Below are 20,624 nucleotides of genomic sequence, written 5' to 3'. Positions count from 1 at the left end.
AGGAAATTTGCTGCCTTCAATGGGTCCTCTGGCAATAATCCAGGAGAACTGGACAGATGTAAAGGCTGTTCTATGCTCCGAAGTTCATAAACCGAGATGGACATTCCTGGTGAAGGACGGCTTGGCTATGAAATGTAAGCTAACCAGAATATTTCTCTGTAGACATCACATTTAAAATACACCGCTTGGACACATTTACGGACATTATATGTGAGCGAAGAGCTGAACTACTCCTATAGTTTATGCTCCGAAGCTGAAACAAAATGGTCAGCATGTACAGTCATGAACAAAAGTATGCGGGATGGGTATTCGCGCAAAAAAAAAACATTGTGGCCAGGTCAGGCGTATGAGGTCAATGAAATGCATGAAAGCATGGGGGAACATGCGTTCTCCATCTGCTAGCAGAATACTATCTTACTGACTAGCGAGGCTACGCTAAAATAATTTTGTAGCGATAGCTACATTAGGGTATCACTTCGAGCCTTCAGCGTGGCTGCGCCGCCACGCTGTCACGTGGTTGGTCACGTGGTGCGGAGCAACTTCAGGCGACGCGGCGCCGTGGCTAATCACGTGGTGCGGAGCAGCTGCTGCTGCCGGCGAAACCGAGCTGCCACAGCTGTGCGCATGCGCCGTGTCAAGTGGGACGAAGATGAGGGAGGAACGCCCAGCGAAACGGAGCGGCGAAAGTCTGACTTAGCGATTCAACTGAGCAATTTACACTCGGCCAGCTGTAGATATTGCGTCACTCCAGCTTTAACCAGAGCTAAACCACCGCCAATTTTTTTCTGCAAATTCGCATCCCGCAAATTTTTGTCCACGACTATAGGTGGCAGAAATAGGTGGTTTCTGGGGCATTGATTGTTACACGGCAGATAAAAAGTAGCCCTCAAGCGAGAAGCAAAAGGCGCCATTTGATACGCAGCACACCACCTACTTAGACTGTATTCGCCGCCGAAGCGGCAGCTATCGAGAGCACCCTGCAGACGCGAGCCTACCAATTCGAAAGACTACTCCAAGTGCTCTCGGCAATTCACCGCGATTCAATGGCTACCGATGGTGATAACTTACGAGCGGTCACCTGTGATATAGTCTGAGAAATTGTGCACAATGCTACCGTAGTCGCCGCAGCTTCATACGGCGATGCCAACAAACACCACCGGTGCAAAGTCCAGCCAGCATCCGGCCTGCTATTAACAACGTGTACATTACCGCAAAATGAGCAAGGCGCCCCAGAGGGTCATCCTGACACTTGTCGGAAAGATTTTTGTTTTGTTTGGAAGTTAATGTTCGCGGCCTTAGGAAAGCGAGCATGATTACTGAGCTGCAGTCGTTTGCTATGAATTCATCGAAACCGTTCTGCGCCCGGCGTTTTCCGGTCGATATTGCACTTCGATGCCCGGAAGTCTACCCAATTAAGTATAAGCAAGCGTAACATAAGCATACTGACTGCAGGTAATAGCGTCTGTGGTAAGACTGAACACTTCTCAGTCAAATATGCTGAACAACCGAAGGTGCGCAAGGGGTACCTCCTTAATTTCGAGACATCGCGAAGTCGACCCTTTATCGAGGCTGATTTCTCGCTCCGTGACCGCGCATACCTTTGCTTGGAAGAGGCCGACTTTTCCTTCACTCCAGGAGGCGGCGGTGTGCCCCTGCATCGAAAATTATGGCCCAGGTGTTATACCGGTCATCGTAACCGTCGTCGCTGCGAAGATTTCAGAGATGTGATCACGATTGCGATGGCACGATACGTGAGCACATGATAGACCGCACGGGCTTTCCATATGCCTTTAGCAGGTTGGCCCACAGCGCTTGTCCTCCAATCGTCCACTGCTTTATGGAACGTTGCACTCTGAATAGAAAAGTGTAAAAAGAGATTGAGCTGTCCTCTGCTACACTCGTTTTCATAAAAGGGAGTAAGCTAGAAGAGAGCGTAATCCCTTTTTACTCCCATATAGATATATTTGTGTTTAGAGTGTTCGTGAAGTTGGAACTCCCTAACTGTTAGAACGCTGCTTTCAACGGTTCGGTGACGACCCAGTGTCCTAACGCGCCAGCGGACCAAGCTACTGGCATCACTCCGGTGTCAGTTTCAATTCAGCGTGGGCCGTGGTAACTTTTTCTTCTATACCTTTGCGGAATAAATTAACTTCAGTTTCTTCTTCAGTGCCATTTTCAGTTTCATCTTGGTATGTTTGACTCAAAATGCCGAGAATGGGAACTGAAAGCGTCGCATACTCGAGAAAAATAGAAAAAATCGAAGCGTCATTGCGAAATAAAATTGCGCAGGAAACGCGAAAATTCATTTCTGCAAATCTTGCGGTAAAAAATTTCGCTCTGATCCTTTCACGTCTCACAGTGCATGTCCGAAGTCACTGAGTTCGTCCAACGGACTGCCCTGAAAAGCTCCGCAGAGGACTAGCCGATTTCATTTCGTGCACGCGCTCAACTTCGGTGATCACGGGAGGACAAAAGACGGTTCAAGGTCATTGCTACGTGCTCACAATCAGCTCTATGTAAAAGAAAAACGGACATCGAGGCTGATGCCCGCAGCTTATAATTTGTCTGTAGAACGCCTTATTGGCACTTGTCTTACGCGACGTTAACCGCTGTATTTTTTTTTCCTTTTGTCACGCTGACTTAATTGCCGTTAACAAGCTCTCCATGAATTTAAGTAAGTATTCTAACCTGTCAAGCTGGTTGCTTCGATCACAAAGAGAATTGCTAAAAACTAGACGACCAGAATTTCTTATTTACATCATGAGCGACGTCACAGGTAATCTTACATCGCGGTGAACCCAAACGACTACACTGAAGACCTTTCTGTCAAGAAAGTGAGACAGCAAGAAAACGAAAAGAAGCGGCTGAATTCCAGACATTCTGAATTCCAGCTTCAGGAAACGAATACACGGATGCGCATCGCTTTCAGTTGTGATGCCTAAGCATTTAATTAAAGTACGTGTAACAAATCAATAATTTTAATCCACTTTCCCCCGGACTTTGGGTGGCACGCAAGCGACATTTCGGCAGTCAGGGTTACCACCAAAGCCGACCCCCAGACACACGAATTTATATTCATGGGCCCAAACACCGAGTCTTTTGGCATTTATAGCCGACACAGGGGTGAATTTTTATATATGACTCTCTTGTGCCGAAGGAACATTTGCGCAATTAAAAAAAGACACTTTAACAAAAAGTAAAATGGCATCACTAGCAACAAAATCTTTAAAAGCGTGTCTCGATTATACAGCCTCTTATTTTACTAAAAAAAACACTGAAGGAAATGTAGAATTAAGGTCACACTGTCAAAGTCAAGGTCGCAGTAGGATGATCGTGCCAACGAGCATGCCCACTCGTGTTCTTAGCCCACACGGCTCCTTGAAGCAGGTACTATAACTACTGCGCAACCGTTCGATTTGGATGAAACAATTACAACTAAACGCGGCGTTAATTGCAATGCATCCGGTGAAGTCGCCATGCATTCCTCGTCAGAGAGCCAACGCGATGTCCGAGGTCTTTCAGGTGATCGAGCATCGTAACACTGTCACATATTCGGATTCCGTGTACGTAGTGGGCACCCGACAGAAAGTGTCAGAACCAAATCACCGAACCTCCTTCAATGAAAGTCACATTGATGTGCTGAAACGCGTTTCAGTACGGCGTTGACAGTACTTTGATGGCAGTTTTTGTTGGCCGTTTAAATATCTAGGCCGCCGTTCAACCTCAATTGTCTTCGGTTAACGCTTCTAATTCAGAAATAAATCCTTAGCCTTCATCACGGCACTTCAAGTCCGCACCAAAGCGTATTAGCTTTGGCTGGTAACACTGGCTCTGGTGGGCAAACATTAGGTCATTGAATTGGCGACATGACAAGCGCCCAGCAAATTTTAAAACAATAATAATAATATTCAGAAGTGCGAACTCAGTTTGAAAGGTGTTGCGGCAGACATAGTGAGCGACATTGATATCGTCGTGCTTTGTGCAGTGTCATCCGCCATAATCGTAGTACTTGCATCCTTGGGTGTACGTGATGGGACGTTGAGCGTTGAGGGACAGTTCGCACTCACCGTCCGGCCGCACGGGGGCTGTCGCCGATGATCGGAAAGGAAGGTGGACCCTCCTGGCGTGAACTGCCGCCACTGCGCTGCCCACTGTGAACATGGGCAAAACCAGAGCATACAACCAATGGATCATGCATAAGTGCACAGAAGTAAAACAGTCCACACTCGACAGAAAGCGGTGAGCACCGTTTATTTTTCGACATCTCGTGAAACAGGAAAGCAGACACAGCATGTACGCATATCGGCGGGGATGCGGCGGAAATATTTTTATTGTTCAATAGAAACCTATTCGCACCCGCTAACCAAATGGAGTTCATTTGAACAAAACTAAAATAAAAAAGGAGAAGTAGCAAACTTCAGTACAGACCTCTTTCTCTGGTGTGCCAAGAAGGGTGGTTATTCCTTGCAACAGAGCGCCACCAAATGCGTATTCTAAGTTTTGATGCGTGGAAGGTTAACATAATCACTATTCTAATGTTTTCTAACATGGAGGCGGAATTTCAGTTCGTTCTGCCAAGAGACCGTATATGCACCTGTTAGAATGCACATCCTAGTGGAAATACCCTGAAGCGTTGCTGATAACTTGTGCTTTCATAACTCATACTTATGCAACCTTTGACACATGCGCGCAACAGAATTATATGATCTGTCCCATAAAAGCTACACTATAAAAACAAAGTGAACCGTTCCGTAACAACCAAGTTACATCGATATGCCTGAAGCGTCTATTACGTAGACATCTAAAATCTCATTTAAGCCTTTTGCAGCAGGACTAAGCGTTACCACACCACCAGACAGTGACCTAGATTATTACACTGTTTTTTCTTGCTTATTTTCCAGAAAACAAGCTCTGTTGCATAACAGCTAGCTCGTACTACGAGGGTGTATACGATGCGAACAACGGATTAAGGCTTACAATACGGACTAGCTAGCGAATGCGAAGAAAGAATTGTGAAAGCCGCTGCCTAGCGCTTGATCATGCGTACAGGCTTCGAGACGGCCCGGAGAACACAAAGCTGCAAAACTTCCTTATATACGTTGTTAAGCAACTCCAGTTGCTAAGAAATTATGAAGGAAAGAAATTTATAACAAACCAACAAGCTGCTGAAGAAGAAAAAAGGAAGTGAGCTGAGAACTCAACAGGAAAATGTGCACTAAGGGAAGCTCAGCACTCAGCAGACGCAGCTGGGAAATTATTCGGTTCCATCGCGGGTGCTGGCAACTGTTTGTTATCTACTACAAATTAAGACTAAAACATGTGGAAAAGTGTCATAACTGCGCACAACTTGCAGTTTCACCCACCTTGACTTGGAACTGCTGGTCTTCTCCTTCATGCCAGCAGGGAAAACTTCGGCTTCTTTATCACTGCAAGTGGGCACCTTCAGTGACTCTGCCTTCAATGACTCTGTCCTAAACTTTCATTCCCAGATGTGAAGAGGAAATCATTGGATCAAAAAAAAACCTCAGGACTGTAGCTACGTAACAATAAACAAAGCTCACAGCATCAAATCTTTGCTCTCGATATAGACGTCCCTTCGCACATACGACCAAAAAATGAAATTGTGCTTCTTCGCATATTTCTGATCATTTGAGCATAAATATCCATGAAATAAACTTTGTATGAGTGTCTAAATGGCTGCCACGCCACTCTTGTCTTCTAAATGCAATACACTTTAGGCCACATTCCGCCACACATACAAAAACATGTGGTTTTTTTTCATGTTCGTAGACGTCATTAACGCAAGCAGTGCAGTTTTCGGTGCAGCTTTTGAGCTATGCAGGATCCTAAAGTCATTATGCTAAGCGTTTCCTCCAAGTAACGACCTTAAAACAACGTAGAGTTTGAATGCTCCCTAAGCAGAATTCATCGAAATTACGAAACGGCCACCAAACAAAAAGAAGCCTACTTGTTGTAGCCAACAATCTACTCCCCTAGCACCCTTTCTTTCCTCGCCACTGCTACCTCTTTTAGGCGCTGGTCTTCATACGGCATCCAGCGTAGCACCACGGCAGATTCCGCATATTTTATTTCCAAGGTAACTACGTCACTCGAGGGAATTCCTTCAAATGGAGGTTACAACATGGCATGCTTACTCCAAACGTAAGCCACAAAGAACGAACGACATGCGACATACGATTCAAATAAAATTAAAATAATCTGAAAACATAAGCGTGAAAAGAATCTCGAATAAAAGTATTAATTTCATAACACTAAAAGTGACTTCAAGCCAACATCTTCTAGCACCTAGCTGGCCTCTGGAAAAACATGGTGGCCAAAAAGATTTGTGTTAAAAACACACTTGATTTACAGTTCTCTCAAATGCATAGAGCGTAAGTAGTTGCTAAAAATTTCTTGTGGTGACCAACACCTGATGTAGGACAAAAAGAAATCAATGCCTCTCTTTCGCGATGTCGCAAAGACAGGTTTCGTTTAAGACTAGCACCCTCATTGGGCTGCTAACTACGACCACTACCTCTCCGAGCTACAAGAAACTTTAGCTTGCCATCAATGGCGCCGATCTGGCTCAAGGACGCCGACTCCCGCGTCGTCGCAGCACGCGTGTAGACTTCCCAAGTGTTACAGTATAGCCTAGTTGCTGCGCACGTCATCTTGGCGAGCCTTCTCCCGCGTCGTCGCAGCACCCGTGTAGACTTCCCAAGTGTTACAGTATAGCCTAGTTGCTGCGCACGTCATCTTGGCGAGCCTTCTCCCGCGTCGTCGCAGCACCCGTGTAGACTTCCCAAGTGTTACAGTATAGCCTAGTTGCTGCGCACGTCATCTTGGCGAGCCTTCTCCCGCGTCGTCGCAGCACCCGTGTAGACTTCCCAAGTGTTACAGTATAGCCTAGTTGCTGCGCACGTCATCTTGGCGAGCCTTCTCCCGCGTCGTCGCAGCACCCGTGTAGACTTCCCAAGTGTTACAGTATAGCCTAGTTGCTGCGCACGTCATCTTGGCGAGCCTTTGCGGAAAGCTAGGACCAACTCCTAAACAAGCTAGACAAGGCCACTCAGTCGTCTGTCAGATTCCTTCACGTGCGGAAATACATTGGACAAACCGGCCGCTGTATTAACGACCGATGAGCAGAACATAATAGGGATTTACAAAATGGTACTGGTTCAGATTTGCCGCATCATTGTAAAGCCAGCGGAGACGCAAGAAAGATTAAGTGTGAAGAAAGGCTGAAAGAAACGAAAGTTTTAAACAGAAGTAAGGACCAGACAGCCTGTAAACTGTTCGAGGCCTTCTATATTAAAAGCAACTGTAGTGATTGTGTTAGTGCCCCATCCATCACCATTTATAAGAATGATACTGCTTTTTTAGATACACAGGGGTGAGATACCGGTGTGCCTCACCTATCTTTATCCACTTTTTTTGTAAAACCCACACGCGCATGTGTGGTTCTTGCTACCGATCTTGATTGTTGTCCTTGTATTCATTCGCATTTGCGGTAATAAAAAAAAACAGTTGAAAGTTGTGCCTGTCAAGTCTCACTTGCTGTGTGTTGTTCTTTTCGGCGCTCCAACCTATTTCTGGGTAGACCACTCAACTTGCACTCATTTCCTGGGCCCACGACATCGCCCCCCTCCCCCCTGGGGGCCACACAGGACCCACCTGCCCTAATTCCCGGCACCTGTGACAAATAAAGCTCTCTCTCTCTTTCTCCGGCGAGCCAACGAGCTCCTAAGCCATCGCTACAAAGCACCAGCACGTCCGCTAAATTTAGCGGGGAACTCTGGTGCAGCTGTAGGTTTTGCCAGACCAAGCGTTACGGTGCATCTCAACTTAGTGAGCCGACGAGCTGCTTAATCTATCGCTTAAAACGCCTTAATGGGCCGTAGAGGCTTCCTCTAAAAGCCAGGAATTTCCAGCGTCACCTTGATTTGGATCCCGTCGATTGCTTCCTGAGGCCTCCTGGCAGCGTCCCGGCGCCGGAACTGCTCGAAGAAAAAGCGGCGTTATCTTACAGAACTTCAGGTTATATTTAGCTATGCAGCCATGGCGCTTGAGCCGGAAAAACATTAATAAAATTGGACGGAAATGCATCAGGCGAGAGTGGACGATTTAAGGCATATCGTGTAGCGCTGTTCGGTCAGAGCCTATGATTGTGGTTGGTAAAAAAACACGATAGCGGGGCGCTGTTTAACCGCAAGAACAGTTAATGCAGTAAGATTAATATCGGTGAAATTCCTACTCGCTTGAAAGTAACAAAGATAGTTCCACACTATAAATCAGGAAATCCATCTAACGTGCCCTTCCAATCCTCGACCACCGCTCCCTTGAAAACTGCATTTTTCAAGATTTTCGGAAACATTCGATCAGGCTTCCCACAAGCTAGTACTTTTGAAATAAGCCCATTTAATCTTGATGCAATATTTTCCCCACGTTCAGAAGACCTGCGTCAGCATTCGGAATTCGTAACCGCTTCGTTGTCACATTTTGTACTGAGCCACTGTTTTGTGTCACCTCTTCTTCCTAATCTAGACTGAGGAGCAACCTCAGCAGGTGAATTCTACAACATACCCGTTCGCCAACATATGTTTCCAACTTGAGGGAACCCGAGTGACCAGGATGCTAACAGTGAAGGGTCATCTCAACGCTGTATTTGGTTTCTACAAATATTGGATGATTAAACCGTTGGCTTATGCGTCGGCTCTTAGTTTTGTTAAATTCATAATGCTGCAGCATGGCCGTGATCATGGCAAATATTGTCACGTAGCGGTGACGGCAGCCTGGCACGCAAGAAGACAGCGAGAAGGGCTTCCAAAAGAAATTGTTTATTGGACAGACCGGCGCCCACAAACAACTGAATGACGCGGTGGCGGCGATCAGTAAGCGTGCTGGGCGGTCGTCGAACAGAATGCCTGCCACTCTCGGCCGCGCTCAATTTAAAGCTGGCAAGGAACTATCAAGATGAGGCACCAATGTAACTACAACAAAAGAGAACAAAGTGGAAGCACCTGCGCGTGGCTGCGAACATTCGAGATAAGTCTAATCGTATATAGCATCACAAACAAACTGATAAAATAGCCTGCCGGCGGCTTTGAGCGTGAACAAGCAAGCAATGCAATATTCGCGGCATTACCGCTCGAAAAAGCGTCAACCAGGAGCTTAAGAAAACCCGAGCCCCAGCAGAAAAAAAAAGTTAAGAGGGACAGTACAAAATAAACATGAGAAGAATTGAAACGCAGTGTCCTTTAGCGCTCGTAATACGGTATTTTACGGACGACATGGATAACTTCTGGTTTTGAACGGCGTCGCTGGGATGCTCCCATTCCTTCATAGATTAGTTCAATTAGTAACCGAATAGCCTTGTACGGGCCGACATAGCGGTGCAGTAGTTTTTCTCCCAGTGCGACGCGCACAATGGGCATCCACACTCAGAAACGCTCAACGGGCTTGTGTTCCGCGTGGCGTCGGCGTAGATTGTAGCGTTGGGCGTCGGTGCTCTGGTGGTCCTTGCCCGTAGCTGGGAAAGCCATAGCGCGTCTTCTGCGTAGTGAAGATAGGCAGTGACGTTTATGTTCTCTTCTTCGGTTATGTTTGGGAGCATGGCGCCAAGCGTGGTAGTTGCTTCCCTGCCGTGGACGAGCCTAAACGGTGTCATCTGCGGAGTTTCCCGCACAGCGGTGTTGTACGCAACACTGACGTAAGGGGGTATGTCATCCTAGGTCTTGTGTTCACTGTCCACATGCATAGCGAGCATGTCAGTGATAGTTTTGTTCGGACGCTTCGTAAGTCCGTTGGTATGCGGATGATACGCAGTAGTTCGTCGGTGGCTTGTGTGGCTGTACAAAATGGCTTGGATAAGCGCGTCCGTCCCCTCTCCATGATGAGACTTCTGAGGCGCCGTGGCGCAAAAGGCTTTGTTTTGGGGTAATTGGACAAATATAAGGGGGTATTTGGACAAATATTGGACACTGTGCTCAGAAATGTGCTCTGTGTTCGGTGCATCCGTTTTCATCTAAGGTTATAAGCGCAGTCTTGTGGTCCGTAAAGTAGTTGGAGAGGGCATTGATGCTGGACACCACGGTTTTGTTGTAGATTTAAGTCTATGCATGTCCCCCCCCCCCTCCTGCGTCGTAAGCATGCCACTGTTATTAGCCAGTCTTAGGCTAAAGTAGTCTTCAAACGCCTTGACAAAGTTGGGATGCTTGTGGATGTCTTTGTTAATATCACCCACTAGAAGCAAGGAACCACCCCAACTTCTTTCGTTTAGCCGATGTGCAAGCATCATACGAATCACGTGCTCCTCCTAACCGCTGTTGCTCATTCCGTTTAGCTCGGTGCGGTTAGGGGTGGTGCCACCTGATTAGCACCCCAGGTTCTCGCCTGGTTATGATTGGCTACACCTTGGCAAGTGAGCCACCGAAGTAAGCAGGTGAGTGGAACAAGGCAGGTGCTATTGGAACATTGGTGCTATTGGTGCTGGTGTAACAAGGCAGGTGCTATTGATGGTGTTGCCATGGGTGGAACTTGGGCGTCTTGGGTTGGTTTGAGACCCAGGTCGTAACCCAACCCAGGTTTCTTTCTTTCGATGGCTGGATGACGTCATCAGTAAGCATTTCTTCCACTTGGTTCCGGATGACTCGGTGTTTTGCGGGGAGTTAGGGCGTGTTTGTCGATTACACTGCGATGTTCGGCAATGGGCGTTTGTTGCACCTTCGATGACGACGTAACACTCGCTGTAACTTTGTACAAGAGCGCTGATTTGCTGCTGCCGGCTCCGTAGTAGAGCTGTGTTGATGCCGAAGGTAGGCGAGTTCGATTGGTTAGGCAAATCTTCTGCGGATCGGTCAAAGCATGCTGTGTGGTCTCGAACCTCGGATAGTTCGTCTATGAAGGCTACTGTCGTTCCTCTGTCGAGGTATCAGTATTATTCGCTGAAGTTTGACACCAGCACATCAGCTCATCCACTTCGAAAATGGGAGATGCCTCGAGTGATGGCCAGTTCTCGATCTAAGAGCAACTGCGTGTTTCCCTCGATGATGCCCTGGATGTTTTCGGAAATCCTAGCACCCACCGGCACGATGACGCATGACCGGAGTGGAACGCTCACTTCTTCATCGAGCACACTCAAGCTGACGGGATACTCTAGTGCTGTCTTCGAAGGTAGGGCTTCCTCTGTCGAAAAGTGATGAATTTGGCTTGAAGGCCGATTACCGAACGAATCTCAGTCAAAAAGTATATGCTGTTGAAGGTGGGGATCGGAGTCCCTTCTCGACACAACCTCGGTCAATATGACGCCCGCTCCGACCTGGACAGGAGTGCCGCTGAGTGAAGGGTTCGTTAGTGGAGAAAGAAGACTTGGTTTATTTTACATAATCACAAGGCTTTGAGTTCCGAAGTAAGCTGCTTCAACTGCATCTACAGACCAGTTTTATAGACTGCGTCTTCCCTAAATTCCCCAGGTACGGGACGCCCTCGCCGTGGTGGGTGTGGACAAAACTTTCACTATCACACACAAACAGACACCTCCGCACACATGGACACGCCGCTGGCATAAGTTGAGCCCGAGGGAGAGGGGTATGCGGCTAGGACCCCGCCGAGCTGGCAGGAGACGTCAGGTGTTCGGCCCGCTCTCCGCCGATCGGTGAACTTCGAAGAAGCAAAGGCACAAATCCGGAGCGTCCCGTCGGGAGAAATTCCCCAGTGGTTCTGCCAGCGATGGCCGGCGAAGCCTGCAGATGAGCCACTGTGGCAATCCGTTCCCACGCTGGTGATGTGCCCGTGAACCCAGGAGTAGTCGGGTCAGTGGAGGCGTCGGGGAGAATCGGAAGACAGCCGGAACCACTTCGTTGCCGGCGACAGCGACTCCTTAAACGGATTTTCGGAGAACCCTGCTCCCCGCTTGTCCTACGCAGCAACTACCAGGCGAGCGCAGTAAATGCACCCCGCAGACACCTGGCGAGCGATTCTGTCTTGGTGGCAATCCTCGAGACCTGCTGGCGCCAATAATGCGTAAGATGACGGCTCAGGAACACTGTTGCCGGATTATGAAAGTTACAGGGTATAAGTATATGCGCTGACTGCTAGCCTTGCGGTGCAGTTTCCTGACGACGCAACAAGGTGGCCTTCGGCGGTGCGGATTTTTAGGCCATTCCAAGTGGTCGTCCCGTCCTTAAGCTGAGCTGCAAACGGTGCCACTGATGACAGAGCAGTACTTTCTTGCGTTCACTAACACAATTACCGCGCGACTGTCGACAGCCACTTCAAGGTCGGTGCTTCGTGTCCACGCACTAAAAGTTGGTCTTGATTTCTGGTCTTAGTTTCTTCGGGTGCTGTGAACGTAGCTAGGGTATGTCGTGAATTCGCTCGGTGGCAGTATCAATCAGAAGACGGGTCTCGTTGTGGTTGAGGTGATCGTTGTATGCGGTGTCGGCGTATTGAGGACGGCGTCTTCGTGCACTGTCGGTGGAGGATATTCGACGCTTCGCTCGTGAGCAACATCATTCCAAAGGTTACTGTCTTTAGTTTCTTCTGCGAGGTCTGGGGGATCTATGGATGGCCTCTGCGTGGCTGCGGCTTGGCATACGAAGCGTGCGATTGGTGGCTACTGTGAGCGGGGCCAACAGCTTGGCGCGTATTCCTCTCGACGGAAGCAGTTGTCTATCTCTCGAAGTCTTTGGTCGAGGCGTGGTCGTTGAGTGTCAAAAGAAAAGCCACGAAGCCCTATTTGCTTCTATGGACAGTGCCGGAGGATACGGTCGGGCTGACCGCAGTGAAAGCAGAGTGGGCGACGCTGGTCGGGGTTTTCCGGTGTTTTTATTTGCTTGGCGAAGCTTGCAGGAACATGGACTGACAGGCGGGTTACTGTTGTCATTCGGGAAGAACGTAGGGCCCCTGGCGCAGGCTGGCCGGAAGTCTTTGGCTACGTACCGTGCCGGCACAAGTCATGGCATGTGGCAGTGCGGTCGAGGTTCTTGCCTTAAGGACGCCCAAGGCCTTATAGACTTCACGAACGAGGTTCGTTAGTAAAGCAGCATGGGGTGAGGAAGGTAGAAGTCGGCGAAGCTCCTCCTGCACAACCTCGCGGATGACTTCCTGTAAGTTCCCACTGGTCGCTGACACTATATTGGGGTAGCTGCCATAGATGTGTAGCTGCCAGTTGCATTGCCGAGCTCTGGCATCTAGGATCCTCTCGATGGTGGCCTCTTCTGTCTTGAATTCTGTGATGGTCCTCGGTGAACTGAGGACCATACCTATGAAAGAAGCCTCCTTAACAACCTACATTAGCAAACCCACCTTCTTCGCTCGTGATGGGACCTGCGAGTGAAAAAAGAAGTTTTATTTCTTCAACATTCGCAGTCACGGCCTCATTTGGATGTTGAATTCGTGACTGGAGCAGAACATCTGCTCTTTCTTTCCGGACGACGCTCCTTAGCGTCAATAGTAGCTGTTTCTTGGTCTCCTAGGTCGTGAGGGAAAGCTTTTCATTTCCAAACCACGTTCTTGCTGCGCCGTCCAATGCAAAAAAAAACATTCCGAAGTTTTGCTTCGCTATCCCAAGCGTTCAGCGCAGCCACACTGTCTAACACCTCCAGCGAGTCCTCTACATCTACGTGTGGTTGTCCATTGAACATCGGGGGCTCACGAGGCTGGCGAAGCACAGCGCACATTGACTGGGCACCAGGGTCCATCTTGGCGGGCTAAGCAGAACAGCAGGTCAGCATTTCCACCAAATGTCACGTAGTGGTAACGGCGGACCGGAAGTCAAGGAGAAAGCGAAAAATTAAAAAAAGCTGTTTGTTGGCCGGTCTTGCGCGCACAAATAATTATACGACTCGGCGGCGGCGACAGAAACAAGCATGCTCGGCAGACGTCGAACATAATGCTTGTCGCTCTCGACCGCTCTCAATTCAGAGCTGGCAACGAATCATCGGGAAAAGGCGAAACGGCAACTTCAACATACTGGAACAAAGCGCAAGCAGTTGAGCGTGGCTGCGATCATTCGAGATAAGTGTGGTTGCATATCACGTCACAAAGAGATAAATCCGCGTTCCGTTGGCTTTGAGCGTGAACAGACAATTAATACCAGAATTCGAGGCAATATATCGTGCCGTCCAACGTTCACCCCTCTGTCTGCAGCATTGTGATACGAACAAACTGAAGGACCGCGTACCCTAACCGCAGAACTGTCTCTGCGTGTTCATTGCAGGTTTGTGCAATTGTTTAGGTTTATGGGTCCATGGAGGTTTAACGTCCCAAAGCAGCTCAGGCTAAGAGGGCCGCCGTAGTGAAGGGCTCCGGAAATTTGACCACCTGAGGTTCTTTATCGTGCATTGACGTCGCACAGTACACGGGCCTCTAAAATTTCGCCTCCATCGAAATTCGACCGCCGGGGCCGGGATCGAACCCGCGTCTTTGGGGGTTTGTACAATTGTGTTGCTTCAATCGGTCCGCCTTGCTTGCTAGCATCCCGGTGCGGGGACGCATAATCACGGATTAATTTTTAAATACTGCGGGCTTTAATAATTTTTTAAAGATTAAGCACGCTAAAGTCTCTTTCAAGAAAAAATTGAAATCAGGTGTTTCTCCACATGATCTACAACCTCACATAAAAAAATTTGCTGTAAGATGGAGAGAACAGTTCCCTAATATATGTTTACGACTGAAAATCTGGCGCGTTTAGAAATGTTCGGACCTTGTCAAGATGACCGCGTAAACAGCTGCACTAGTCGAATCTACATAGATGCTGTTGTCTTTATTTATGGTTAACACTTTAGGTGACACAGCGTGTGTAGGAATAAAGGAAAAACTTCCACATCTGTATACGGCTTTCGTTCTTGACGCAAAAAGAAGTTAGCGCTTGTCCTATTAACAGCATTAGCCTAGATGAAAATAAATGTGTTAACAACGGTCGAGGGGGCGCCTCAGCCCTCTAGCCAACGTATCGTCAGGAGGATATACCTTCGTCTTGTCCAGACGAAGACAAGATCTCTTCTCGAGACGTTGACTAGGGGAATGAGGCACCACCTCGACCCTTGTTCACTTTGTTTATATTGTCAAGAATCCCGTCTTCCTGGTTTATCTGTACAGTGATGCTCTGGCCTAGTAAACTTTATGGAAACATTTTATAGAGTTAATATTCAGATAGACGTGATCACCTGGACTTCGAATCCTTATCCGGGTTCTTGAAACCAGGTACAGGGGGACGCTGCCTAGAGCCTGTGGTGCTGCAGGAAGAGAGATGGAGAAACGCTTGTCATCTGCCCCCCATATATCAGTTCTGAAGAGTTTCTCGGTTACACTGTGACACTGACGGCAACCAGGCGCACATGCTTGAACAATTTGTTCACCAATGCGTATTTGCACCTAAACTCAAGTCAATCTCAATAAATTAAAACGCTTCCTCGGTGTCCACCGGTGTGCTGATCGCCTCGGACAACATGCTAACGCAGCGTGCTCGTCCATACCCACTCAGTGCCTTCTTTCCCTCTCGCCATCGCTGCTCGCTTCACCGGTTTCAGACGACAACACTGGTCGGCGCGCGATGGTGTCTGCCGAAACAAATTTTGAGCGGACATACTTGTGACGCCTACTTAATTACAACACGGCTGTCAAAACCACAAGGAAAGCCCTGCTCAGCTATCGTGCAGAGGTATACAGGCCATCTGCTGTCCCCCGGTGCTGAAATTGTACCACTGGGCGTCTAAAACCTGCTGCCATCAGCTGCTTGGCTCCCTTTAAACGCCAGACGAAATTATAGATCATTAAAAGCGCGTGCTCGGCGCATATTTCCTTGCCTAGCCCCTCTCAACGCTGTCCAGTGAGCTGATGCAATTGTACATTTAAGGTGCCACACACACACACACACACACACACACACACACACACACACACACACACACACACACACACACACACACACACACACACACACACACACACACACACACACGCACACACACACACACACACACACACACACACACACGCGCGCGCGCACACACACACGCGCACACACACACACACACACACACACACACACACACACACACACACACACACACACACACACGCACGCACACCTCTGAGCGCAAACAAGTGCGGCAGATACGCACTAAGGGTGCAACCGAACATTGTTTGCTCCTCTCGGTCTGCTGTGATCTGCGCTGTGATCGGCGCTGCGATCGGTACGGCTAACTTTGTGTAGGTTGCCAATAGCTTCAGTGTTTCACGCCGTCACCTGCGAGTCCCGACGCTTCGCAGTGCCCACAACGTGTATACGGAAAAGATCATGACAGCTCGCTTTGCACACAATCGAGGCTCATTAACGCAAGAACGGACGAACAGGTTTTTCAATTTTTTCAAGAGAGGAAAGCTGCCCTTCTTGCCACCCTCGCTGGTCGCCTGAAGCGCGCCTTCGCGTAAGGAATGAATGCGGGAGTGAAAGGATGCAGAGAGAAATAGGCGGTGTAGTCACGGTTTCGTGACTGATTTTCACCCTTGCGAGTATGACAAGCAGCAGAGCAGGACAGCGCTTCATTCCGCCTCAAAGTCTCTTAGATGTCGGTCGCCCTGGAACTGTGTTTACCATGTATTCTGCCAAAGACGCTTGAAAAGTTTCTCAGCTCCTACCTCAGCCTCAGCTATTATGGCCCCTCCCATGGACTCTCCTGACAACGGCCGACTTCTCTATTGTACATAGTAACGCATTCAAAAACAGTTGTCCGCAAATCGCACTCAACGGCGCATTGTCAAGCTTTTCATTATCCCACCACCGAGTTTCTTTTGAAGCAAATCTCGCAGAAGTGGTTTATGCTCACATTTGCAGTCCTTAGCCTCTAACATTTGTGGGCCTTAGATATCAAAAAGACTATGTTTCCGGAACAGTGCATTTCTGAATTGCTGAAGCGTTCGCACTCAGCCGTTCTTTTGGGTGCGCTTATTGTTTTCCGCGAGGACAAACCGCAACCGTCTTCAAGTGTTAGCATTATTGACTGAAACTCAACTCAGGTGCAGTGAGAGCACGCCAGCGATCTTCTAATCAATGTTTTCAGAGTAATTTTATCGAATGCGAGCAATCGCCGCCGAGTGCCTTCGTCACCTTTTTTCACTGTTTGTGTTTTCCTTAGGTATGAATGACATAAAACTGATTCCTTTTTTTCCAGGAGTGTTTGCACTTACTACTCCTACAGCTAAAAAAACTGGCTTATTCATTTTTTGAAGCTTGGAAAAAATCCACCTTGGCGCAAATAAATTCACACAGACAAAACAAAAGAGACAAGGAGACAACGGATAGGCGCCTCTTTTGTTTTGTCTGTGTGAATTTATTTGCGCCAAGGTGGATTTTTTTCCAAGCTTCAAAAAATGCTAAACCACTAGCCCAGCAACATGCCTTACTAGTTTATTCAGCTTCCACATGTAGTTGCGGAAATAGATTTAAAACTCTATCTAACGAAACCCGGCTTTTGCGACGTTGCAAACCAAACGAACAAATTTTGAGTCCCTGGGAAGAACCTGTAGCGTGGTCGGCCGCAGAAGATGATGACACACCCCAGCACACCTGCCAACATTTTATTTCGTGGCTGCTCAACCAAATGCTCTCGCCACGCTGTCCCGCTCCCGTCTGGTTGAGCGGGTGCCGTCAAATATATATGTGGAGACCCGACGATTTGTGTCTGGAGTTCTTTTCCACATACCCGTAGGGTTCGATGTTCTCAATCAGCCGAAATACCGGCACAAACGACCACTAAACCAGATTTAGCCAAGTTTTTTCCCGGGAAGAAATTAGCAAACAAAAAAGGCGGGTGATTTCTCTCTTATTTTGCCCACGATGTCTCAGATTATTGGCAGCGTGCTAACAGTAAAATCTTGGCACCCAAGTCACGGCCCTGGTTTTGTTTTGACGTGGCTCCAAGCTCTGCCGCTGCATGGAATAACGGACTCGGCAGTCGGCGACACTTCCCTAGCTGGCTTGGAATCCGCTTTATCAGTTGGCGTTTTCATGCACGAGTGATTCACGCCGCCTGAGCGGACTTTTCATATGCGCAGGCGCGGATATTAGCTAATCAGCCGCGGTAGCTTCTGGGTGCTGCTACAACACAATTTTAGGTTTCGAAGGGCGCAAAAATCGCCTTATTCGATTTCACAGCTTTCCGTGTTTAAAGAAACATTTGGTGCCTGCTCTTCACTTCGTTAAATTTAGTTTTAAATGCATCTGCGATTATGTTGCGGGAGCTTCCCCTCATAAGCGTGCATTGATTCAGGCTTTTCGGTCAACCACAATCCTGTTCGAGGCTTTCCGTCCTATATAATGCCGCAGATTGGAACGAGACTAACGACGTGGTGTAAGCACGCCCAATTAAGTTTTGTTATGCTGCACGCGTCAGCACAGTCTGGATCCACCAGCCGACACTATGCTCAGATATGCATATACAACGAACCACCTTCGAAGGTGCACACCAGTCCTCAAGATATTTATTGGGCAAGAAAAAATAAATGTGGCCACGAACCTTCGGTCAGACTTGTCTCGGCTGCTGGTTTCCTTCGACCGGGTGGACCCACTCTCTTGGCCCGACTTGGCTGCGGAGCCAGCGCCGGACCGAGAAGCAGGAGAGATGGGGCTTTCTTGCCCCGATACCTTGTCAGACCCCCGACCAGAGCCCCTGCGGGACCCGACAGGCGACTTCCTCCACCCCAGTGGTGGTTCTGGGCCTGGAATAATTCGCACGTTGTCCACCGAAGCCCTTCGAACGCCTCGTCGGCAACCACGTTTCGTAACTGGCCATCCAGCATCTTTGCAGCTCAAGCTCTCGCCGATTCGAATGTTACCGCGTCGCGACCGAGCACACAACAACAGACCTCAATTCTCCCCATTCTTCGCAGTTTAAAGGAACTCCGGAGGAATGGCGTAACTGGAGCGCACGAAATTTACGGAACGATCACTCGCGCTGGCGCATGGCAACGAGACGGCGCTTCGAAAGGCGCAAACAGCTTGCAAGCATGCTGCTGAAAACAACCGAATCTTTCTGAAATAGATTGCAGTCCACCACGTAGTTACCCGACAGGTACGTGAGTACAGTGGAAGTTAATGCGAGTATTCTTCGCCTCTCCTGCAAAAATTAAACGTGAACTAGAAAGAATCAGCAAGAATCCTGCTTTACATATAGAGGCGGAACATACCAGTTGATTGGGCAGTTTGGTTAGGACTCGTTATACTAAGCAAGCACAGAGCGATGTAGAATGAGGAAAAGCGCAGGACAGAAGCTCCATTTACAACTCAGTATATCAGATAATTCTTTTGTAAACCCAGTTAGAACTGCCGTTTGAAGCCAATTTGAAAGTGTAGTTCTAAGTTGGGCGTATTATACGTTCCCTATGGTTTCGTGGTCATCTTTTCATACTGTGAACTCTTGAATCAGCAGGACAAAACTTTTTAACTACTTTCTCGAAGAAGTTAGCCACACGGCGATCTGGGTACTTCAATGACTACATGCAGTTCTAAATTCAGCTTTGGAGTCCTACTGTTTTTTTTTTTTTCGCAAGCCAAAAGTCTCAACCCGGGTTTATGTGAAAAATTTCTTTTTATTACGCCCTCTGATTACTTAAAACGCCACAGTTGATACGGTTACGAAGAATTTAAAGCATTGGAGTTGAATTTGCTTTTTTCAATTATTTCTCTTCACAAACTGCTTACGAAATCATGCGCTAATGAACTGAACAGGTTGCTCAAAAGAAAACAATGTAATGCATGTGTTTCTTATGTCTCCCTATGGGCGCCACTTAACAGGATAATAAAAAAAATTAGACGTTTCATTTTCATTGCTTCGAAAACAATTTCGAAATTTTGAGAGAAAATTTCTCGGACATAAGTCTTTTGTCACTACGTATGACGTTGCCAAGTTGAAAAGTAGACACGTGCTTGGAAATGGAGTCCCCTACAAAATTAAGTTTTATTCTCTGTATTCTAAAGTGTTCCGCGTTTCAGAACATATTATCGCGCTATGGAAAAGTACGCTTGTCATATATATAGAATCCTGAGAAAATGAAACATAAAATATAAAAGTAGTTTTACCTCTCATAAAAGAAATCATTTCAAACGACCGCTGCATAGGAAATCATTGCAAGGGTTGTGGTGCCAATTGTTTGTTGAAAGTACAGTGCGTAACACAGCGATACGCGGCACGGAAATAAGAAAGACGTCATCCAGGAATAGTAATTTTTACTGCTTCTGATTCAGCCGGGCGTTCTTCGCCGCAAATCACCTAGGGGCTTGTTTAATGGGACTGACCTCAATTAAAGCCGAGTTTATGTCTACACTCTAAACAGAAAAGACTAAAGAGGTGAGAGGCTGTCCTCTAGCGCACTCTATTTTTTATGAAAGGGAGTGCAATAGAGGACAGTTTACTCCCCTTTTTAGTCCCTCATAGGCATATTCCTGTTTATAGTGTAATAGGTTAGCGTGCAAGGAAGTCGGTTATGCAGATTAAGCCAAGAGCAACGTTTCGATACGAGAGAGAATTCGTAATGCGGTCAGGTTCCCGTGCCACTCACAGTGCTCTTCTATGCAAATTAGGATTATTTTGTGACTATAGGGTATAAATGCTGGGTCATTACTT

At 47.8% G+C, this 20,624-nt stretch overlaps 1 protein-coding gene across 1 annotated transcript in view; it reads right to left on the bottom strand.

The window, feature by feature from the left end:
* Positions 1-20,624, bottom strand: part of LOC144120132 (neprilysin-1-like) — a 120,759-nt gene that overhangs the window by 61,218 nt on the left and 38,917 nt on the right. The window contains exons 8-13 of the mRNA XM_077652571.1: positions 18,519-18,720; positions 15,168-15,236; positions 7,938-7,997; positions 5,364-5,426; positions 4,068-4,151; positions 1,599-1,652 (exon numbers count right to left, since the gene is read on the bottom strand). Coding sequence (XP_077508697.1) covers positions 1,599-1,652; positions 4,068-4,151; positions 5,364-5,426; positions 7,938-7,997; positions 15,168-15,236; positions 18,519-18,720 — 532 coding nt within the window. The remainder of the gene's footprint in view (positions 1-1,598; positions 1,653-4,067; positions 4,152-5,363; positions 5,427-7,937; positions 7,998-15,167; positions 15,237-18,518; positions 18,721-20,624) is intronic.

This window comes from Amblyomma americanum, chromosome 2, assembly GCF_052857255.1.
Source record: "Amblyomma americanum isolate KBUSLIRL-KWMA chromosome 2, ASM5285725v1, whole genome shotgun sequence".
In the NCBI taxonomy this organism is placed as follows: Eukaryota; Metazoa; Arthropoda; class Arachnida; order Ixodida; family Ixodidae; genus Amblyomma; species Amblyomma americanum.
The sequence above is the reverse complement of the archived record's forward strand: the minus strand, read 5'-3'. Positions and strand labels throughout refer to the sequence as shown.